Below are 25,205 nucleotides of genomic sequence, written 5' to 3'. Positions count from 1 at the left end.
AAGAGTTAGCACTTTTTAGACCATGTTGCTATTGATAAAATCTTTATCTTTAATCTTTGATTAAGTCATTTTGGCTGTCGATAAATTCTTTAAGATGCAATATAAGCTTTTGTAATCGCCTTCTTTTTAAATTTGTTTGTGTTAATAAAAGCAAGATATCTTAAAAATGCCTGTTCATCTGTTTCACTTTATAAAACCCTCTTTTTTATCTCAACAGATCTTCAAATCAACATCCTGCCGTGGCCTATCTGGGCTATCAGAATCTGAAACCATGCTGCTTTAATGTCTGGTAGGTGTAAAGAGCAGTCAACACAGACTTGGATATAATATTGCTGATCTAAAAAATGCTGGATCACTAGATTTTTTAGCTTTTGCTATAATGTTCAAAGTTTACTACAAAAAATAATGTGAAAAGTGTTTTCAAGGACGAGGGTGTGTCACCTTGCTTGTTGGCATCTATTAAACCTGCGTCTACTAAAAGACAAATCAGTTTAAAGCGGACATGACACACCGTTTCTGCCAATGTCGTATTAATCGTGAGTACCTTTAGAGTAGTATTGCATACTTCATATCAAATCCAGCGTTATATCCACAGTTTATATAACCTATATCACCGAAATGCAGTGAACAAACAAACACAGCTCAACTTTGCGAATACAGTGCTCTCTCTCTTTTGCTCCAGCTGGTTGACGAGTGCGCATGCTCCTTCTCCTGATCTCCCTGATTGGTGCACGGGTGTGCTCTTTCTTCACGCTCTGGCCGGTTGATGCATGGAGTGCATTTCCAGAACTATTGTCCAATAAGGGTCTACAAAAAGTTGTTACGAAGCGGATTTCCATGTTCGAAAAAAAAATTCCGAACCCTATACGAATGCAGGGGGGACTGTATCGAGAACAGAAATACTGTCTGAAAAATGTCTAGCTCACTTTCTGACGAGTTGACCATGTTAAGCATGAGAAGCCAGCAAGTTTAACAGTGGAAAGAAGTCAGAATGCATGAAACACTGTGGCACCCCACCTTTAAGAAAAAATTAAGCAGAATATATAAATATATAGTTTTCTGACCATTTTTTTCCCAGTTTTAACTGAACACGATTATATGGTTTGTTGCGATTTCATTTGAAAAAATACTTGTACACTGTAGTAAACGCAAAAACTGTAGTAAACACTGTTGTGGTATTTACGATATTAAGGTTTAGTAAGCATTGCAATATCTTGAAATTTTTCTAGTTTACTAAAGTAAATACCATACTGTTCTGAAGGATTCTTTCATGTGGGCTTTGAACACCATCAATAAGAAAATATTTTTTTAATCACATAAACAGTGTCATAAACCTGGCGACGCCAGCCTGGAGAAAAACTATTTTTTTACTTTTCAGAAGTTTCTGCGTGTACCTAAAATAATGATGATAAATGCACAGTTCATACTCTAAAAACAGTACAGTTATAAAAGGAAAAGGAAAATAATTACATATCATAAAATAAGACAAGCGTCTGATGTTTGGCAAATGTTTGGTTTATTTCGACGGTTGTAAATATGGTCTGTAATTAAAATGTACCAAAACCAACAGCGGTCTTGCCTCTTGTTCTGTTTCTGTTAGCTGTAAACATTCAGTTTAGGTGGTTGTGCCCTAAAATTCTGCAACATTTTGTTGTAAACATCTGAGAACCGTGTTGTCTACTGGAGGGCTCTTCAACGCGCCACAGGCCTGATTTTTATTGACTTCTGTCTCTCGACAAACTCCTGTGTTCTTTTTTCAATCTCACGTTTTCATTTTACCCTCCATTAGATTCGGCTGGCAGAAAACATACGACTCTGTCAACACAATTAAGCTCACTTCCTGTGTCAGACACCCACGCCGCCACTTTCACACCTACTGTTAGTGCGCGGATCCACCCCAGCGCGGCTAATACTGCACCGTTAGCGAATTCAACACGCATGTTCAGCTGTTATGGCAGTCATGGCAGACAGCATAAAATATTTGTGTTGAGATGAAATCAAAATTGACCTTATTTAATTTCTTAAAGGAATACTCATTGCTCTTGTTGTTGAAAGACAACTACATCCAGAATCATTTATAGCAGAATATTACATAGGGTTAATTATTTTACCAAAACTAAGAAAATGATCTGAGAGCGGTACTTTCTTACTGTACTGGAACGCTTTGGTGCTTTTATTAAGTGTCATGGTGAGTCATAATGTACTCTCATTCTATTGAATCTACGGTTTAGCTCCTTGTGTGCCAAAGAAGAAAGTGGAATGACAAGAAGAGAAGTAACGATAACGGCGTGTTTATTTTTCACTTTAATCTGCCTTCCCGCTCTTATTTTGCATTATTTATCTGTGACACTGTTTCTTATAAATAAATGTCTTTGGAATCTTTTATCAAAACCTGTCTTTTCTGGCCGACATTAAAAGCATTGATTCAAAGCAGAAACTTAAACAACTTAAACTCTTATGAGAGATTGATTTGTCCATTCAATGAAGTGTGATGTAATTAAATAAAAATGGTGGAACAAAACTAAAACTATTGACGTGCAGTCATTGATTAAAATACATGACTAAAAGCATAATTAAGAACAACACCTTTTTAATTGCACAGTATTAGACACATACACAAATACTAATATAGTTTGAGAATTACAATTCTTTATTTAAGGGGGTGGCTGCAATTTTGAGTGTGAAGACTAAAACAGCTTTAAATCTCTAACGCTATGTAAACTGACACCCTCAGAGTCCACTTTTTGCGTGACACCCTGTGCGTTGATAACGCCGCCTAGCTACAAATCCCATAATCCTGTGCGTGCGCAACGGGGAAATTGTGGCTAGAAGGGATACAACTGCGGCAGCAAGTGATGCAAAATTCCACCATAAAATTACATTGAATTAGCTAACACCTACCCAAACCCTTAAAATAAACGTACAACAACAAAAAAAGTAGTTAACTGTTGTACCGTTTGACAAAAATGATGCGGTATTGAAGTGCGCATGCCCAGTGGAGGTAGCTGCCTCCCTATACCAGCGTGGCCTGATTGAAATTGAACGATTCAAAATGGCGTCTGGACGAGCGGTCATATTTACATTTCGTCATTTAGCAGACGCTTTTATCCACAGCGACTTACGTTCAGGGAGCAACAAGTGATAAGTCACACAGGAGCGATAACACAATAGGTGCTAATAGGCTACAAAGTAACTAGTTTAAACAAAATCAAGACCACAACTTGATGAGAGAAACAGAGAGGGTGGTTTTCTTTCTTTATTTTTTTCATATGAGGTAAATTCAGACGCCATTGTTATAAAAAAAACATGTCACCAAATATTTGCCTAGCTAACTCAAAGTGCACTTATTTTTGTTTCAGGTCATATGGTTTTCCGGAAACTTGTCAGAAGCAAATATCAGGTATTGAAATCCATGAATGGCTATCATGGAAGCATCCAAGGCAGGAACTATACAGATATGTATATGTATCCATATCATAGATTTTATAGGCTATGAAAGTATAGTTTGTTTTAAATGTTTTGGATTATTTGAATGCTGGAACTGAATAAAAAATCATCACTGGCCAGGTCCCTTCTCCACCACTGGAGCACCACTGAGCCCTCTTGTGGTCACTCGGGAAAGTAGCACATCAAAGTCTGGTCCCCTGTCCTTCATCCCCAGTTCTCTATGTAATTGAAATCCACGTCTGTCCCACGGTTAAATATTCTCTTTGAAAATATTTTAATATCTATCTGTCAGACTTCACCCCATTCGCTCTCTATCTCTCCCACACGAGATTACTCCCCTGAAACTGATGCGTGAATATGATTCATACAGAGACATTGAAAATTATGAATGCCACTGATAAATGAAACCAGCTTGGCTTTTGTGGAGTCCCGAAGCCACTATTTGGGCGAGTTTTCTGAGAAACACTGTAATGGTGACAAGAAACGGCTCTAACGATAAGCAGCAGCCATGGGGGCTTATTGAATTAATATTTGACTAAGATTGCAAAAAGATATTCAGAAATTGTCGATTTCAAAAGCGGGGACTTGTTGATTTATTTTTATTTTTGAGTGGCATCTTTTAAGTAGGATGCGTCAATACATTGTGAACGATTTCCTATAAATGGTGGCCTAGTTAACAAGTCCGATGTGTTAATGTATTTGGAAATGTACAGAAAGTTTGTTTCCATGATGTAAAGTAAACAGCCTAGCACAATTTCCGTTCCTGTGAAAATGACACCGCAACATGCAGATCAATGCGTAAACATGCGGACGCATCATTTACCTTGCCCTATTGCAACAGGTGATGCATGGCCAGCTTCTCTATCAAAGGTCAGATTGCTGCAGTTCTTTCAATTATCTTCTCCTCATGATGTAATTTCTATACATAACAGTACAGGTTTACTTTACAGGAATGAATAAGCATGCCGACATTACCATTCAAACGCATTTGGTTTAATGAATGTGTCTTGACTGAGAGAGAATATTTAAACTTCAAATTTAGATGAGTTTAAAACACTGGCCTAATATTTATAAATTAAAACATGAAATGGTTTTAATCTAAAAATTGAAAATTTAATGATATGAAAATATTAATATAATACCCTTATTCTCATCGCTTCGCAGTTTAAATTCGTATGCTGGGAATGTTTTCGGGGTTATGTTTTTAATGTCGGATAAATGTCCAAAGCAGATTATGTAGAGATTATTTAATGTGTGAAGTAACGGTAAACCTTTCTAACAATGTGAGTCACTACAGTATGTTAGTGCGTCTGGCACGGATGAGTCATATTTGAAAGAATTCAACCTCATCTTATGTGACAATAACCTGTGCGTAAAAACGTGCATGTTAATTTTGGCTACAGTTTCATCTCACTGTCCTTTTCCTCGCATTAGGAGAAAAACAAAATCAATGCGACCGCCGTTTTTTATGAGGAGTTAACAGGTGATGAAGAGTTAAGTCTGGCATTAAATCAATGTCTTGCACTGGTGGTGGAGGACTCAAAGACAACTAAAGTGAATAAATAAGGTACTTAAAACACTTTCGATTTGTGTTGTAATTTACTGTCTTACTGTCAAAAATGTCGTTTGTTTTTGGCTAAATTTGAATAATTCTAAATAACAAAATCTAAGAGAAATGTCATAAATCAACACTCCGAAAAGATAGATTTAAAAAAAAAAAGAACAACGTTAATCGCCAAAAAATATCAAGAAGCAAAGTATTGAATAATTGGTATATATTTACGATAAAAATAGAATATAAAATTAGAATAAAAACCTGAATATCTTGAATGGACAAAGGCGCGCGTATAGCATCCACATCACATACGCCTCATGACAAACCTTTAAGGAGATTCATCTTTACAAAAAAAGATTATTTCTCTCTCTGAAACATATTTAACTATAATTTCAAACTCATTAGCCCAATCAATATGCACGAGCTTACATGAAAAAAAAATTCATAAATGAGCAGGTAAATGTGCATTAAAATTTGAAATCTTGTATTTAGATGAGCTTTGGTGTCAGAGCTGCAAATTTGTGTGAAAACACATACGATGGCTTATATGAAATAAAACGACTAGAAGTGTAAACGCACTGGTGGCTGTGGATGGCAGAGTTTTAAATAATTTCGTGCAGTCCTTATTTCTGACATTTTTAACATGTGATATGTAAATATGGGAATGGTTGAGTGCGAGAGTGGATAAGTCCCCGGAGAGCCGCGCACGGAGACGCGCCTCTCCAAAAAAAAAAAAAATCAAAGTGGGGCATGAAGACGCGCTGCGCCACAGCTGGCAGAATGTCTTATGGAAACGGGGAGGGGCGGTTCGTTTACCTGACACCCCTCTCACACAGCTCAAACCCTCCTCCTCCATCTCCTCCTCCTATAGCGCCTCTATCCAGCACCGCAGCCCACGTTGCGTACACTCCGTGTGCTCCCAACTTCAGCGTTTACGCACAGTGACAGTTGCATCTCCATCAGCGCTCGGTGCCGTGGACGCTCTCCGGCTTTGGATCTCTCAAGGTGGGCACGAAGTTGAACGAGCATTCTGAACTTTTTGATGGAAAACGAGAGGTTCCGTGGAGACTGCTAACTTCTCTAAGGTATTGTTCCGTTGGCTTGCTTTATTTCTCTGATGTCTTTGAGCGTGTCACATTCGAGTGCAAGAACATCTGCTCCGAGCGCATAGCTGCTGTATTTTTAACGCACAGTCAGATGTGTTTGCCGCTGTCTCTTTCAAAAGATTGCGTAATAAAGAATTGATAAAGCGAGATAAAAATCATTGCATGCATATTATTAGATGCCATGGTATTTTTATACTGAAATATTTCTATCGTATATTTTGTATAAATATATTGTTCACTGTTTAAATGTAGATCTTAAAATGTTTGCAAAAGTACATTTTGATACTGTCTTAAACCGTGCCAAAGAAAAATTCATAGTGTACCGGCGTTTCTTTCTCAGAGCATGTGCATAACTGTGCATGTCCAGATTATGACAGCAGATGAGTTTTTATGATTCAGCCTGGTGGTCAGGACTCTGTATAACCCATGAGAACTAAAAGTTGTGAAATGTTTTTAAGAAATTCATTTATGTGGAAAGAAAAATATACAAGCAAAGGGAGTTTAAAAGCAATAATATTTCAGGAAAATTAGTGCAGAAAACTAAATTAGTGAACAATGCAATGTTAATAATGTACTTGTTTTTTTAAAACACTAACTTGTCAAATGTCGAACATCAAATGCATGTTAGTTTACATGTCTAACAATTGCTTGTTATTACGAGGGTCTTTATTTTAATGCATCCTTCTTGCAACCTAATTGTGAATACGTTAAGAGTTCATCAGAATCTGTTTATCAGGCAGACAATATTTTTTCAGAAAGCATTAAGGATTCAGAGAGATCATTGTTTTTTCCATACTAAAAATAATTGCTCTGTGCTGAGATGAATTTTGATTATTTTTCCATAATTTAGACATTTTTAACAAATAGAACGGATGCATTTGCATGTGTGTTTGAATGTGGAGCTAATTAAATTATTTGGCAATCATATGGGGTGTGATGGAATAAATTACAAAACAATGTGTTCCAATAGGTGTTGCATTGAACTTTAGGTACGGTACTGGTATGGTTGACTGTGCTACAATTATGGTACGTTTGTAAAGAGCGGCAAGCTAAGAAGAGTTTTAGCAAGTGCATGATTTCAGGAAGATCTAAGCCCTGATCATACGTGCATCACCTCTCACTGTTAATCGTGGTTAAACTGCGGCCCACAAGTTATGTGTCACAACGTGACCATTGCAGTGCAACTAATACTGTGAGATATGAAAAGCTTAAAATGCAACTAGATGTGTTTACAATTAATACATTGCAATACAATTTATAAATTTTAATTGTGGAATGGTACGTGCCTGAAATATTTGTTGTGTAACTGACACACTTTTCATTTGCATTGCACAAAGCGATCTCTTATTAACAGGTCAGTGCGGTAGAAATTGAGGTTATTCTTCTTGAGATTACTTCCAACCCATCTAGTTATCTAGGGTAGAATTAGTGTGGTTGTTCTGGTCAGTGTTTCTCAGAATAGATCTTGTGAGTTTTCCTGCCAGTGTCAGGTTTGCTTCTTGTAAGTGCTGTTCAACATGAAAGCTGTTGCTATTATCAAGGTTTCTCATTTGTACCCGGGCTGTCACTTTGAAACGTACAGTCTGCTAATGTGAAACCGCGTGGGCCTCCTTGATCTTGAACTGAAAGTTGTTAACCATTTTTATTGGCATGATTTAACCTCATTTCCACGGTTGTTGTCAAAACGCTCTCTCTGACACGGCAACTGAGCAGTCTGATTCATAAGTTGTGAAGATATCTGTGCCCCAAATCTTTGGCATTGTTTTCTATCACACGGGCCGTGCGAAGCTGCTATGAAAAACCGTGTGTTAATGCTAGTTAGGGCCCCAAACTGAACGTGTTGCACATCCTGCAAATAACTACAGGAAGTCAGTCTCGTTTGGTTTGGAGCAGACACAAGGTGATATTCTTCAACCCCTCACGCCATACATTCCTGCCTAATTGACCTCCAATTTGTCAGACCACTTGTGAGGAACAAAAAAATTCAAAAGCCAGTGAGTCTCTCTGCATAGAGGCGGCATCATTGTCAGGGAGAGAACGCACAGCGATTGCCCCCCTGACCCTCGGAGACCAATTATCCGGCACGGTGCATCAGTTATTTTCAGCGCTGGGGAAAATGCACCTGAGAGCATAATCAAGGCAACTTGTCCTTGATGAATTATTTCCACTCCATCTTGCATGATTTGTCATGTTATAAGTGAAAGCAATCAAAGTACACACCCATTGGTGTTTCCATCGCTTTAAAAGAAGAGAACCGCACCGACTTTGGAAATCTTAAATTCCTCACCCCCCAGCGGGATGTGAGATCGTGAGCGTCTCGATCGGTCCGGGTGCCTCAGACTTGTAGTGCAGTCAAAAGTGATATCTAGGGTAAAACCATTAATCGTCTTTAGCACGGCGGTATAATGAACAGCAGGGTAAAATAACAGCTCAGCAAGGAGAAGAATTATACTTGTGGTTTGAGCGAGGTAAATACCTGTTTAGCTGCCAGCGTATGCATTTATTAGACTGTCGCCAGCAAATAAGAGGTCTGTCTCGTTTTTAATATGCGGCTGCTTGGAGATTCCACCCTGTTGGGAAAGAACTGTTATGATTTCTAATAGTTAGGAAAGGTAACAATGATTCAGAGACTTTTGATGACAAGCTCGAACCAGTTTGGGGAAAAAAAGAGAGAAAGAAAAACGAAGGACTGTATGTGCATACTTGGGCTGTGAGTCAAGCGTGTAGAACAGGCAGACGACTACATGCGTTTCGAACTGGAGACTTCAGAATAATTTAGCTTTATTTTGAAACTTTTTTGAAGGCGATTTGCATATATCAGCACATCTTAATTTGATCGTCGTGTGAAAATCCGCATCTTTAATTCCTAAAGCGTGAACTCTCTTTATTCGCCTCCTTTTATCTGGTTTTAAGAATCGTGGCCGGATCCTTTCAGAAAACAAAGTGTCAGAAGTGCGTCATGTCAATTTGGTCACGGCTCGGCTAAATGACATTCGTGTAAAATCGCGACGGCAATATTATCGTTCTCGGCAGCACCATTACTAATAGAATTTGAAATAGGCACTCGGAGCTACCTTAAACCGTTTTACATTTGGTCCAACCTAAATTTAGACACCCCACATGTTTTGATCTGCTGTTATTGTCTTGTATTTCTATGGTTGTCGTTATCCGATCTGTGTAGGTTTTCTCGAGTCCTTTGTTCTGGTAAGGCAGCACAAAGAAAGCCGTATGTATCAGAGGAATGCACATACTGCAAAAGATCAGGGTTTTAATACCCACCCACATACTCCGAAGAAACAATTAAAAAAGATACTCTTTTACTGCGGATACACACACACACACACTTATAGAGATTTGAAGAGACGCAGATTAACTCGCAGTTGATGCTACACACATCTTTTCCTTTGCGGTGTTGAACACCCAAAAGAAGCAAATGGCTTTCGTTTTGTGCTTTTGATTTGGTTTGATTTGCTTAAAACAAAATATTGAAAGAGAAATATTTCTTCATATTGTCATGATGTCTTTACAGGGGTATGATGTTTCAGGTTATGTTTACATTTATATTTATTTACATTTGCATATCGGTTTGCAGAGAGAGTGTTCCCTGTCTGGGAATTGAACTCGTGACCTTATCATTGCTAGCACTGAGCATTTCCATAATTTTTACATGCTATCCTTCTTACTTTTTTTTGATGTCGACCACATCCCTGTTTCTCTGGTTGCTCTTACAAACGAAACACATACTCGCTTGTCAGCAGGCCCACACGGACTTCGCAGATTTCCTGCGTGGTTTTGTGGATAAAAGATGTTGATTTAAACGTAAATTGTTGGTCACTGCAAGATTTAGATCAACCAAAATGGCAAAGTGGCAAATGCACGGAACTTGAATAATGGCCGTTGCGGTTCAACCGAAAGTTCTGCAGTCGTACATTCCGCGTGGGCCCGTCTGTTTGAAACCTCAGCAAAGCTTGGACAAACATCCACACTGTTTTCTCTCTCTGTCGCTTGAACTCTATTAATTGTTGATGCATTGCAATCCACGAGGCAGAAATTAGAGAGGTAATTATTTGATCATGTGACGCCGGCCTCCTCCAGTGACACAAAAGTAATTTCCCCGGCCTTGAAACTGATCTTACTTGATCGTTAGATGACGGATTTGTTTTATAATTTGATAAAAGCCAGAAATAAACAAGTGATGAGGCGATAAAGAGCCTCTCTCGTGCTCTGAGAGGAAATAATTGTTTTTTAATAATTAATAGACGTCCCTTCGGGAGTCTGAATGGAGCAAGATCTGTTTTGTGCATCTTTCAGTTATCGGTGGCCGGACTTAAGAATTCATCTCGCTGAAAATAGCACAAACACACACGCACTGATTTGAAAGTCTCGCACACATAATCTGTCTGCCATTCAGAGGCACAGAGAAGCCACAGGGGAACTTCATACTGTACACTACATACGACACGGTGCGCACTAGAGAGAAATGACTAGGCTGCGTGAGTCTGCTGTATTTTCGACATGGTCCTTGTGGTTTCATGACAAATAATGTTGGTTTGGAGGAAGAATTGAAGACTTTGACCCCCGGTGCCCTTTTGGGCATCCCCTTAGCTTTTATTCGGCACACAACATGAGTTATAAATAATCAACTAAAATACAGTTCCGGTATTATGAAATGTGTTACCAAGCAATATTTAGACACTGTAATGAGATCCACGTTTTCATATTTCCTGGAAATCTTTGTTTTGAACGCAGCCATCTTCACGTTTTAATAGGTTTGTGTACTGCCCAATTGCCTCCGCATTGAATGCTCTTTCTCATCAGTTTGTGGTGGGCACTGATGATTTTACCCCATGCTGTTTGTGTTATCAAACTGCCGAGATGCTCTTGGCTCTGATTTATAACAGTACCTCAAATAATCTTGTTAATGCACATTTAACATTGCGGAAGTGGAAAGCACATAGGCTAAACAACACCTACGCATGCAGGCGTTCAGAATAGGGCTGTTAAAATGTGCGGAGTGATAAAATGCCTCCAGTGCTGCTAAAATGAGGAAGATTTTACTTACTATCTCACTGTCTGGCTTTCTAAGTTTGGACGTTTGCTTACCGGTAGTGTGCTATTCTGGGGCAAATAGGTGATAATGAAATGGAAACATTACGAGACATTGTAAAACAAAAATTGTGGGGATTTAATAAATCCAGAATAAATCAATCATTTTGGATATAATAATAAAAAAATGCTTAGAAAGGGCTCTCTTTTTTTAATTAAATGATTTATATATGACCAGATCAACATGTTAAAATGTGATTTAGATATCTATCTTCTCTAATCGCTCTTTTTTTTATAAAATAAAATAAGCACTTGTATAAGTTCCGATGCATTATAAAATATTATTATAGGTAACCTTAATTGTGTGTTTTTTCAAATAAATTAATCAATTTTAGGTTAAATTTCATTGACACTCTTCAGGAAGGTTCTGCAACGTCCCTTGATATAACAGTTTGATGTATTCGCATTTATTTATCTTGTTGCATTATTGTGCATTTGTGTATTTCGTTCATTTATAAGTGTCTTGTTTTATATTTTTATGCAGTAGCATAGAGGTGTTCATTATATATTCCCTTAAGCGTGGTGAAAGTATTGGCTTCTTAAACTCTGGGGTTTACCCTTTTTTAAATAGGCGCAAGCTGAATGATAACCACAGTTGATCAAATCATTTCTGCTCTGTGAATCTGCATGCCCTTCTGGAAGTTAGACTGGGTGTTGTTGGGCGGCGCGTGTGTGTGTGCGCCAGGCTCTTGGCAGTGACTGCACCTGTTGGCAGCAGGCAGGACCCTCCTGGCAGGGCCGGCAAAAATTGTGTGATGCTCTTGTACAAGTGCAAAGGAGATTGCTGCCACTGCATGGCAACATGGCGGCCACGCTCCGCTTACCGTAGTCGGCCAGCGTTTCCATTCCGAGGCGAGGAGAAAAGAGGGAACGTTGTAGCTGCACAATGCGTTTGCGATGTATTTGATGTGGAATCCAACGGTTTTGCTTTATTGAGCTCCGTGTTCGTGTAGCTCTGCTATTACAGTGTGGAGCAAACAAAGCCAACTTGGATTTGATTTCCACAAATCGTCAACCTTAAAGGTGCTTTAAATCACTTGGGATCAGAGCATCTGCCTCCAACATATTCAGAGTGCAGTAATTTTATTTTATTATTGAAGACAAGATAACACAAATATTTTTTTTAGTCAAACGTTATTGAATGATGAATTTGACATCAGTTTGTTAATTAAATATAGTTTTTTAGAATTTTGTTAAGATAACTCCTGGACGAATTTCCAACAGAGTAACCCCAGTGTTAAATTTCAATATAAAGCTGGCCATATTAGTTTTGACCTAAGAACTACATTGTAGCTGTAAAGCCACCCACTGTGTTGTGCAAGGGGTAACATCTCAAAACAGCAGAAGCAACCTTTGTGCAAATACACATCAACGCCGGAAGCGTGTGTAACGCCTGCGTGTGCGTGATATACGGTATGAGTTGATATGTAGCATTGAGTGGGTCAACATAAAAAATCCCCCAAACTTGAACATTTTTAAGTTTTTAAATTTGAGAACTATTTAAAGTATGCTATGAAGTCAGCAGCCCCTTAAAGGACACGTCCCTTTTTGTCATCGCCCCCCACTTACATTTCCTGTTTTTCAAAACAGTGATACTTGTTTTGTTGTTCAGCACCTCTGCTGACTTCATATAGCATTATTACCCTCAATTTCATGTCTATACATGTTACACACCCTGCTATTAAAAACATAAACCTTTACTGGCTCCACTGTTATTAATTATTGGGCCTATTAGTCATTATAATTGTTGATGCTGGCATGGACATGTGCTTGGTTACCATTTAACCAGACCCAAGTTCACTGAATCAGCCATATATGCAAGGTTTAATCTTATAAAATAGCAGAAGCAAAAAGGAATATTTACTGCATGTTATTTTAAACGGGTGATTTAATGGATCACTGAATGTAAAAGTGTTTTGCTTGTTTGGTTGGGTTTGTTAAAATTCCTAAAATATAGGGTGGGTATAAACCATACAGGTTGGGATGTGATCCAGACCGCCATGGTTGATTGACCTTTGACCCTTACTCATTATTCTATATGACTGTCATCTTTATTGTGATAGAGCAAGTACCTCTGAATTATCTCGCATTTCAGTAGATAGATGTGTTGCTCTATATAAAGAAATAATTCGGATTTATTTTTAAAAATTCAAAAGAACATGATCTAAATGTAATTAATGAAATAGTATCACTGCAACAACCTTACCAGGTTCGTTACACCAACAACAACAGTAATCTCAATGTGTTAGATCAAATAGCAACCGCACATTTTTTTACCAAAGTATGCTGTTAATATGCTTTAAGTAAACCTTGTTTTAAAGGTTGCTATATGAAAACCGTTTATTATAATTCTCAAGTGTCGCATTTACTGAAATTAGATCTGTGTGCTTGCAGTGCATTAGACGTTTGCTATCACCTGCGAGTTTGAGTGTGTGTGTGTTGTGCACCAGCATCACTGACAGATGGCGCGTCCTTTTACAATAAGAATTATTATACGACTCTTAGAGGCTTTTTGCAACTTTTTAAAACACAAACGTGTTGATAAACTGTTACGGCATGATCAGATTTATGGATACGATCCATATTATCGGAAATATAAGCGCGCGTTTATTTGATCTCGCATTTCATAATAAACTCATCATTAACATCTACGTACATTTCTTTGGGATCGAAACCCACAGTGTGCGTCGTTTATCCTTTATCTACTATGTAATGCAGACGCAGAATTGCATTGTATTGTGCGAACGCTTATTGCTGTTTTTTCTTCTGTTCCAACTGAACGCATCAGCTCCAATATGCCAAACACACACCCGTTTTTATTCCATCAACAATTCTGCGCGTTGTTCTCAATGCGTGTATACATAGATGCGTGTGTTATTATTCTTCAATAATAAATGCAGAACCGCCTCACTCTAATCAAGCTTATTAAAAATTCCTGCGCGCTTACAGGCTGAAATCCACCACCACCACCACCATCATCATCATCATCTCTGTCCCCCGTGTGTTTCTTTTCGCCGGCACTTTTACTTTATTTTCGCGTCTGTCCTCCTTCAGGACATCGGCCGACGCGGGAGGACTCGAGATCCGCCTTAAATCGCGTCGTTTAGGAGGTTTATTCGCCTGTAGAGATGAGGAACGCGGCAGGAAGCTCGGCGAGGGGAGGGATGAGTCAATGCAACTAATAATTTAATGGGGACAGAGCGAGAGATAGAGAGCGAGAGAGACTCACACACACATACCGAGCGAGAAAGAGAGGGAGAACAGAAGGGAAAGAGAAAGAAACGGACCAAACGCGAATGTTGCGAATGTTACAAATGTAACGAGTGAAGGAGAAACAATGTAGCGCTGTGCGTAATGTTCGGAACGCTTTGATGTTACATTCGACGCGCGAAAGTGTATCGCGGACTTTTAAAGCTGCTTTCGGGGATCCGCATATCGAGCATCGGCTTGAGATGAGACTGCAGGTCGCCGTGGCTTCGTGCTGCTGTTCGGACAGATGAGAGCAGATCGTACGCGTCGTGTTTTCCCGTATGCGTGTGTTGTTAAAGCCGAAAGGGATGCGTAGGGAATGCTGGCGGTTACTTTTGTTTTTGAGGATTATTTTGCGCGCAGAACGGACGGTCGTCCCGGTGGATGTTCCCCGCGGTCGCTTGTAAACTCTATTGAACTCTATAGACTTGTCGGAGATCGTACATGAAAGGTTGATTTCGTGCATCTGCTTTTTGCTTGACTTCTATTTAGATTTCAAAGTAGTCAAAATTGACTTTGCGGTACATATATGCAGTTGTTCATCTGCTCAAATTAATGAATGAAATCTGTGATATTAGGGTCATGGCTTGGGAAACTTGAAGTTTTGAGTTTAAGGTCAGAATAGATTTTATTTCGGTCATTTTGAGGATTTTGGAGTGTCGTAAGATTTATATTAGAGTAAATCGACGTGAAGTTTTTACTCCTCCTGCCAAAACTTGAAGGCGCTGTTCATCCAGAACTCCTTATATGCTCGTCTCAAAGTGGTGAGTTATTGCTGATTTCACTTTGCTTTATTATTTCTACTGTGGCATTTTTTTTGGACATTTCTTTCTGATTGGAGGACTTTAATTCATTGCTTTTCAGTCTAGAAATGACAACAATAATATGTATTCACTAGGAAAAAAATATGTACCAGCACAATAGGATTATTTCTTGCCTTATAGTATATAGACAAAAACGTTCTTCAAAAAAATATATTTTTCTATTTCCCACTTTAAAAGTAAACCAACAGATCAGTGTAGAAAGTTCACTGGAGTCAGATCTTAATGTCTGTGCATATATAGGCTCACTACACCTGTTTTATGGGTCCTTGTATGAAGTCACGAAAGTTCAACTTTTGTTCCACGCTGTGGAATTTATAGCTGCATGTCTGATGTCTTGTTTGGCCTGTTTGATGAAATCTGACCCTGTCTGTCATGCTGTCTGCTGCAGCATTCTCTTATCTCTGAAAATGCGACGTTGAGACGAGGTGCACTTCCCTTTTGCATGTAATCCTGGATTATACAAACTCTCTATTGTTGTCATTGTAGAGAAAGCTTTAAAAAGGTGCCAGTGAATACAAACAGCTGTCAGTAACATGTAACCAAAGATATCAAACATTTTCACTTGCGGAACATGATCGACTTACATGAGGAATTTATGGTCTCTTAAACAGTTTTAATAGCAGGAAAATATTTGACGGCCCGTCTGTCTTGTTTCTCTGTGGATGGTGATGTTGTAAGGTGCGGCGATCACTAAAGTGCACTCTTCTTCACATTAATGCCACTGCACAAAAACTAGCTTGTTTGCTCTGCACAAGGGATTTTGAAGCGGGTTCAACATACATAATACATGCTCTGAAGAATGGCAGCATGATAGTTGCATGAAAGATTGAAATGTCAAATCAGGCCCAATGTTACATGGGACTTAATGTTTAGTTGGAAGACAGTTACAATTAATATTTACTGGGTTATTTAATATATATTTATAATTTAAAAAAATAGTTCCGAAACTTTTCTTTGCCACAGTGATAGCTCGAAGACTTTTATTTTGTATCCTGATTTTCATATATTCATATATATATTTCACATATTTCAACCTAAAGCTCTTGTTGCATTTTCCTTCAGGTAACCGTGAGTAGTGGTGCTGAGAACCATGGAGCATCTCAGCGAAGCTTGCCTGGGGAAGGAGAACTGTGAGATGGTCAACAGTATGAATGACACCAAGACCCCTCCCGCTAAGATGGCCCGTTTGGAACAGAACGGAAGCCCGCTTGGCCGGTCCCGCCTGGGAAGCACTGGGGGTAAACTCTCCGGACTGCCCTTCAAGCCCTCCGGGCATCACTTGAAGACCTGCCACAAGAGGGGTGAGTTTCTTTTATTTAAAAAACAAATCCAGGCCAGTGCGATAAAATTCAGCGACAAGCACTTTGTGTGTCATGCCAAAAATTCAGTTACAAACAATCGGAACGTATTTGATGTTTAATACACGTGTAAAGTGGAACTTTGGACCAATGGAATTTCACATTGGTTGGGGCTATCCGGCACAACGTTAAAGCCAGGTGTCTAGTAGATCATGAGTGGTGCTGGGCTGTGTATATAGATATTTATCACATTTCTTGTTTAACACATAAGTCTGTCCATTTAGCATTTAATGCGTTCACACACAGAGTAGAAAAACAGTCGCTGTTGTATTGTAAATTTGTAACGCTGATGATTTCTATTAGTTTTGATGTAATATATTTTTTCTGCAGGAAATATCTACACTTTATGTTTAAGGGAAGAACGCTTTCACTATATCAGCCAGTATCAGCAATGAACGCTCCTGCAATGTGTTCTATAGCTCTCCGGGCAACAATTATTATTATTTATGGTAAACACATAACTTTGCAGAGTACTTACTGAACTTTGTAGGCTCGAGTATTCATTGTTTAAGCTGAATAATATTTACCATGAGCTCCGTGGAAACAAAGCGTGTATTGATCCCGAAATGAACCGACACAGCAGTCTTTATTGTTAGATCTTTATCTATTAAAAATGGAAAAGCTTCGGTTCAGCACATTCCTTGGCGTCTGCTTATGATTTACCCTATTTATCGATTGTTTTCCAGAAAACGGTCGAATTCTTAAGCAGCCGCGACCGTGAGGATCAGAAATATGATCTATTCCGATTGGCCGGACGGAGGCCGTTGATATAACCCCCTGTAAACCTTGCGAACACAAAGTTTTCTCAAAATTTCATCACTGGAGTGTTGCAGCTGGCTGGTATTATGTGATATTTGCACAGTAAACCCGAACACATGACGGCTTTGGACAGAGATTCTCGCTTTCTCCCCGATAGCAGCGAGCTGTTTGCACAGACTCGTAAAACCTCAAGGCTATAAGGTACATGGGGAGACGTAGCGTGGCATCGTGGGAATGCTTCTGGGATGTGCCTGAAGAAGTGTTCTAATGTGATTTGAGCACCTCAACAATAAAATAAACCCTGAAGAGCTGTAACCTTTAGCGTGATAACATGTTTAAAAACGGAGCTGTTTCATTGACACCGTCTTCTCAGCTTCTCTTATGTTTTGATCTTACTATATACGTTACAGCGCTGCTTTATTGTAAGGACATTATAGCGTTAAATTTACAGATAACAATTATTTGATGATGAGATATGCTTGCTACTGTAAGTATTGCTAATAATGGGGTACAGGTTTATTTTAAAATGTGTCATCTTTTCACAAATCGGAAGCCAATACTTTGGTTTGTGCCAAAAGCCTGCTATTAGCTTTATGTGCTAGACTTAAAATTTTGATAGACTTAAATAAAAAGACGTGGCTTTAGCCATGTCTAAGAATTAGAATATCATAGAAACTTGGGAGAAATACCCTAGCAACTGCATAGCAACGATAAAATTATCATAGCGGCATATTGCTTTTAGTACATTTTATCGTCTGTACAATTAAAACATACAGCAATAATACTGTGGTTCACATCTGATGTTTTCTTGTGTGGCGCTCTCTCGATAAGGGGTGACGTCTAACATACACACTGCTTTTTTCTCCAGGTAACATGCTGCCAGTGTTTTGTGTGGTGGAGCACTACGAGAGCCCAATTGAGTTTGACAGCAAGGAGGAACATGCCGAGTTCGTGCTGGTCAGGAAGGACATGCTCTTCAACCAGCTCATCGAGATGGCCCTGCTCTCGCTGGGTTACTCACACAGTTCTGCCGCACAGGCCAAAGGTATTTTTTTTTACCATCACAGTGGTAAACTCTCTCCAAGAATGTAACCAATTCTTCTGAATTCATTTTCTTTAAAGCAATAGTGTTACAGACATGTCTCCAAATCACTTGCTGTGAATGACGGTCTCATAATGTACAATCTATAGTTTTGTGCAGTGAAAATGTCTAGATATTTTCCAAGGGTCTGTGTTGTTACATACTGTGCTTTTTGTTGTTTTTAAAGGGATAGTTCACCCAAAAATGAACATTCTGTAATCATTTGCTCACCTTCGAGTTGTGTATACATTTCTTTGTTCTGACACAGAGAAAGATATTTGGAATAATGCTTATAAGCTTATATCAGCTAACCTGTAGCTCAGGGGTTAGAGCATGGCGCTATTAATGCCAAGGTCATGGGTTTGATCCCAGGGGATTGCACATACTCAGATACAAATGTATAGTATAATGCAATGTAATTCGCTTAGGATAAAAATCGTCTGCCAAATGCATGAATGTAAATGTTATAACCAAACATATCATAACAGCCATTGACTACCATAGCAGGAAAAAACAACGGCAGAACTGTTTGCTGTCAAACATTCTTCAAAATGTTTTCTTTTGTGTTCAAGAGAAGAAAAATGATAAAGTAATTCTTCCTACTACAGGAGTCAGTGGGTGTTGAGATCTGTTTGCTTATAAGCATTATTACAAATATATGTTCATCAGAACAAAGAAATGTATACACATGTGGAAAACTCCAAGGTGAGCAATTGAATTTTCATTTTTGGGTGAACTGTCCCTTTAAGTGCTAAAGGGTTTATGACGCCTCGTCAAGTTAAGGACCATTTTAAAAACATGAACCTAGATAAGTTCCGTTTATATAAATTTCATCCTTAAATTGTGCTTATATATAGTCAAGAGTTTCTGTAAGATGGGAACATATTTACTTAATAAAACATAATAAGAAAAAAACGGATATTCACATAGACATTTCGTCGCCTTGGAATTTTAAGGTTATCTGCGTTCTGGGCAGTTTTGAGATAACAAGCTTAAAAGTTTTTGCATTCCATTTGACGTAATAAGAACTCTATTTTGTAAAAAATGTCAGATAGAACCTTATAATTCCAATGTGACCAATTGCGTAATTGTATTTCAGTGCCTGTCTTGTGCGTGAAACAATGTGTTTACATCAAGCCCCAGCTGTTTATTAACCTAATGCCGTTCACATCAAGAGCCATAATGATAACCAAAAAGGATGTTTTCAAAAAAATTAAATGTAAGAGAATAGAGTTCACAACACAACCATGACTATACAGAAAAGGGATATTTCAGATCCCCTTCTCTACTGAACAATAAAGCATTAACAACCTTTCAAAAAAATCAACGCTAATTTAAAGGGCTAGCACATTTAAAATGTTCAAATGCAGCGCACAATGTTTAAACAAACCCAACTTTAACCTCCACTGGTGTGCACGCTATTATAGTTATCGTTCTTGGTGTGAACGAGCCTTTTATCAACACGATTATAAAGTGCTTCCGTACTCAACTAGTTATTCAGACTAGTTGATCAAAAGAACGCACACGTTTACCCATCCTTAGGAACAGTATTGATCAAACCCGTTTCTCTCGAGCCATCATACATACATTTTGCTCTTGATCAGAACCATGAGTCATAAAACGCCAGGCAGATGCTCACGGATATTTTCAGAGGCTAAAGAGAGATATTTTTGGAGCGATTTCTTGGCTACGTTCAGGTAGTTCATGCACGGTTCTGCTCCAGCTGACCCGATGCAGACGGCAGAGGGGATTGTGGGTAGAAGCAGGCACACACAGGTGCACCTCCAGTTCCTCTGCTCTCTGTAATCACACTTTTCTCAATGGGAACGAGGGTGGAGGTGGGCCTGCAGTTTCTAATTGCTCTCCTAATGGAGCTGGGGGCTATTTTAAGAGCTGAGCCTTCAGCCTGTAATTTATTGCTGGCTGTCCATCATATTTTCCTCAGATCTTCTGGATCTCTTATTTCCTATCACTCATATAGTGTCAGTCAAAATAGAAGATGATAAATGTTCACCGTGCTTTTACCATGGAATATATTGTCTGTGAGAAAATCATGGCTCTATTTCAACGTTTGCCATCTACAGAACTACCTACATAGGTGCTGGATCAATACACAAATATACAAATAGCACACTTGATGCTAAGCACACAAAAGACCAACTGTTTCCAATGTCGACAACAGAGTTTAATGGCATTGCTAAGCTAATGATATACATAAAGAAACGTAAAAACAGCCCACAGAAATGTCGGTTGAAGTGGTTTATTAATACTTTGTGAAGTTTAGATTTTGAATATAATTCATTCAACACTGATAGTGCATTGTGGGATCACCATCTCCACCTTGAATTTGGCAGAACATAAGTAACAGTAGCCTTTCTTATTAACATGTTGTTTATATAAGCAAATGTAGGTAACTTGTAGACCTTTTTGCACACTAGCATTTTAATCTTTAACACACCTTAAATTGGAATATGAGGTAACATGGTATACTGCATATGTGCCATAATATTGCCTGCTGTGGTTTACATGTGTGAATGTTCCCTGACCGCAGGTCTGATTCAGGTGGGCAAGTGGAACCCCGTACCCCTTTCCTACGTGACGGATGCGCCCGACGCCACAGTGGCAGACATGTTACAGGATGTGTACCATGTGGTCACACTGAAAATCCAGCTTCACAGGTCAGTGTTTCCCGTAGACTGAAGCCACAACACAGCTGAGCACCACCACAACATAGAGTGCTGTTTTCCCACAAGCCACTGCTGTGGTATATAGACAATACCTCCATCCATGCAGGCGGCCTTCTTCATTTGTATATCTCTACCGATCCCAAAAGCCATGCAGATGTCTCTACTCTTTTCTGTACTAGATAGTTAGTTTCAATATGATATTTAAATTAAGAGTTTTCGTTCTTAATTCCTGTATTGTTTTCAAACCGTTTTCGCTCCGCCAGTTTGCCGACCAACGAATGCAATTGGTTGAGTAATGTTTTAATAAAGTGAAACCTGCCAACCCATTTTACTTTTAGCTTTTATTATTATAGATTTTTTTCGTTTGACCTTCATTCTTAACAAGAAGTATACGATTAATACGATGCTTAAAGCTTTATGGCTCATTTCTCAGGACGTTATTATACGTCAATGAAAGTTTTGAGGAAAAGGCATATTTGGAATAAATGCTCCGATTAATTGTGGACAATAATTGCAGGAGCATGCAAAACAAGGTCAGCGTTCACGTTAACATTGAACGAACGACACGTGTCACATTGTCATTAGTGACGCATAAGGCCGTCAAACATCTCTGCATGTTCTTTGCGTTGGGCATAGCGATATTTTCTTGGCAACGTGCCGTTTATTGCGTCCTATTGAACAAGCATTCATTAACGACGCCCTGAATGCAGCTGTGTTTTCGCCGTTGATTCGCCGCCGCCCTTTATTCAAACATGCATGAAATGCTTTAAATGCAGGTTTTTTCATCAAGTATTTAGATGGTCATTTTTAATGCATCCTGCTTCTATATCGAGATAGAAACACCTCAAATCGTTGCAGCGAGCACATCAAGGCGGGAAGGTGGAGGTATCGTGAAATAATAGTCGCCACATGCAGCTGATGTATAATTCATGCATCAATACAGCAGATGTGTTGTATAAAGTAATTAACTAATCAGAACAATCAGGAGAGAGAGAGAAAGAGAGAGACTCCAGATGCATCTGCTGCGTGCGCCAAATGAAATCTGTCTGTCTTGCAGGGACGCTTGCAGCAGGGAGGCATAGCCCAGTTCTCAGTGTCTCTCTTTTTTCTTTCCCTCTGTGTCTCTCGACCTTTCCCTCTCTGCAGTTGTCCTAAACTGGAAGACCTTCCACCAGAGCAGTGGACCCACTCTACAGTAAGAAATGCCCTCAAGGAGTTACTCAAAGACATGAACCAGAGCTCTTTGGCAAAAGAATGTCCCTTATCACAGGTGCTGGAGCTTTCCACCTCCTAGTTGCCAGGATTGCGAGTGTCCTTTTTCAAATGCCCAGAGTTTGATCGAGTGGAAATGGACAGAATCGCCATAGAAATCCAAATCAATAGCCATTGTCATCCCTGTAGATTAATGCACTTGATTTTGCTGCCGCTGTAGCGGCGCTTGTAGTTGTGAATGTGAGGTATTGTTGGGTAAACAATGGAGGAACCACAATGATCTTGATAATGCATTGCAAGCTGCAGAACGCTGCGGGCGAATCTCATGGAACCGGGCGAGAACGTGGACGCGTCATATTTCGCCCCAAAATCAAAAGAAAGAAATGGTCGAAGGCTAATTTTAGGATTGGGAATTTTTGTGTTATTTTCGTGACGGTTGTGCAAAATTTATGCCTCCAGTTCTCATGACTGTTACCTATTGTAACTAAACGTTTAATTGAAACCTATTTATATTTACATTTTTATATGTTGCGTTATCGCAATGAGAAGGAAATGTGAACAGTCATTGAGAATAACAAGAAAAGTCACACACATACTACTTTTCAAATTATTCAGAGTGATATCTGCAGATACCGATAGTTTGGCGGTTTTATTGACTTGCATGAACTAAATTAGTAAAATCAAATTAATGTTTCTTTACTTTCTGAATGTTATTAATTCATACAATGACTATTAACATGGATGTTTCTTACCATTTTATATACACGGAGTACAAATTCATAGCATTTTCTATTCCTCCTTAAATTGACTGTATTTATCGGACTTGATCATTGGCTGTTAAATTGCTTTTATCGACCGATACAGATATTGGTCGATATATCGGTGCATCTCCAAAAACTGCTTTAATTTCTCTTGATTTTGGGTGAAATGTGACCTGGGACACGTTTATGCGAGATTCAGACTCTTGTGTAGCAGAAGAACTGTAAAGAACAACCGCTTTTGTGTTGGAGAGACTGTAGATATTTTTCAGCTCAGGAAAGCTCATTCTTTACCTGCAGGTGTGTGTGTGTTTTGAGGATGTGTGGAGTGTTGTGATGTAAAGAGTCCCAGGGTGCTGTTCAGCCAGCAAAGGGGCTGGGCCGCTCCACATCTCTCTAATCACTCTGTTTACAGTCCATATGTGAGCTATTCCCACCGAGCGCCCGCCCGGTACTTACACTGAATTAGAGCCCGCTCGCATGCTGCAGGCCGGCCCGCATGTGCTGCAGTTTTTGGGGGGAGGGGGGCTTTCCACTTTTGTTGTTTTAGATTCTCTCCCTGGCATGAAAGTGGGAGTCGTCGTCGTCTAATTTTAGTTACGTCTCGGCTAAGAACATGAGATATCGTCTGCCACTTAGAAACGTGTTGGAGTTGTTTTCGGTTGGTGGGCTGTTCCAGGTGACTTGTGTTATTTCTGCTGTACAGCTGTGCTGATGAATGGAAAGAGCTGATCTTTATAGGATTAGAGTCTTCTTATAACTCCATAGTGAACGTAATAAGGTTAAAGAGTAATTTTTTTACTTTGGTTTATGGATTTACGTACATCCAAGGTGTGAAAACATTTAATTTTCTAATACTAGGCAGTTATTATCACTTCTTGACTGACTCTCAAATGATTCGTTCGGCGATTCGTCCATCTAATCCTCTCCTTTCTGTCAGCCTACTCTGATTTGATTGGTCTACCGTGTTAAGTGTCGCAAATGGAACGTAGGCGGCCATTACACCGAGTGACGCAAATCCGACCCGGAACTGAAATTCGAACGACATACGACTCGTTCTGGTGATTCAGAGTATGTTCATTTTCGGCTTTACAACTTGGCAGGCTGCTTACATTCACACACAGGGACATCACAAGGAATGAAATGTCATTTTAAGGACATAATAGTTACTCTTCAATAAATTATGACGTGTTGGATTATAAATGGGGAGTTGTGAATAGTGCGTAAATCTTGTGTCTTTAGGGTGATGTCCACTAGGCACTGACCAAAAATCTAAATTTTAAATTCTAAAACTTTGATTCACACTCATGTGGTTGATAACCTGTATATGACTCTTTTCTTCTGTGGAACACAAAGAAGATATTTTGAGAAATGTCCCTGTGGTTTTGTGTTCATAGAGTGGAAGTCAATAGGGTTTAATGTTGTTTTGTTACCATTTTTTTGTGTTCTCTTAAATCAAAGTCATACTGTACATATTTAGAATGAAATGAGGGAGCGTAAATGATGAAATAATTTTCAATATTGGATGAACTGTCCCTTTAAGAAAGTATACCTTTTAAAGTACAAAAGTCCATATTGTGGATGTTGGTTTTTAAGAGTCTGCATGGATGTCTCTTGGCCTATAAAGGTTGAGTGTTTGTCTTAAAGATGCCTTACAAAGAACACATACATGGACGTTATAGTTAGCAGAAAATAAGTTGAGCATCGTACGACTGTTGTATGAAAAAAGACGGAAAGTAAAACGCTCTCATCAGCTGTCATTCAGCACACGCATGTATCTCTGTGAGCAAACTTAACCCCTTAGTGTCCCCTCGGACGACCTAAACAAAAGATCTTCCCACCCTCCTGACGGCCCCGGAGGAGCAGCTGTGTAGTTGCGTAGCAGCAAATAGCCGTCAAATGCCATCTTTGTGGGATGAGCTCAGGATTTGACATGGGCCTCTTTCTCATCCTCATAGAATGCATCGAAAGAAGAGACGTAATTAGGATGTGTTTTTTATTGGTGAAACAGAGTGTGCTCTTCTACACAATGCGAATAGTCGCTCTGTGGGAGAGAAAGATGC

At 39.1% G+C, this 25,205-nt stretch overlaps 1 protein-coding gene across 9 annotated transcripts in view; it reads left to right on the top strand.

Annotated features, from left to right (window-relative positions):
- Positions 1–25,205, top strand: part of LOC130432854 (DNA-binding protein SATB1) — a 72,912-nt gene that overhangs the window by 20,056 nt on the left and 27,651 nt on the right. The window contains exons 1-6 of one of the 9 annotated variants that reach the window (XM_056762411.1): positions 4,249–4,317; positions 5,874–6,087; positions 16,350–16,588; positions 18,273–18,449; positions 21,037–21,163; positions 22,319–22,442. In XM_056762411.1, the coding sequence (XP_056618389.1) occupies positions 16,378–16,588; positions 18,273–18,449; positions 21,037–21,163; positions 22,319–22,442 (639 nt within the window). In that variant the 5' untranslated portion in view covers positions 4,249–4,317; positions 5,874–6,087; positions 16,350–16,377. Of the gene's footprint in view, positions 1–217; positions 290–4,248; positions 4,318–4,867; positions 5,015–5,691; positions 6,088–14,120; positions 15,228–16,349; positions 16,589–18,272; positions 18,450–21,036; positions 21,164–22,318; positions 22,443–25,205 lie in introns of those variants that run through there. The other 8 variants (XM_056762412.1, XM_056762406.1, XM_056762414.1 and 5 more) reach the window with 8 other exon arrangements.

The sequence above is a fragment of the Triplophysa dalaica genome, chromosome 12 (assembly GCF_015846415.1).
Source record: "Triplophysa dalaica isolate WHDGS20190420 chromosome 12, ASM1584641v1, whole genome shotgun sequence".
NCBI classification, from domain to species: domain Eukaryota; kingdom Metazoa; phylum Chordata; class Actinopteri; order Cypriniformes; family Nemacheilidae; genus Triplophysa; species Triplophysa dalaica.
The sequence above is the reverse complement of the archived record's forward strand: the minus strand, read 5'-3'. Positions and strand labels throughout refer to the sequence as shown.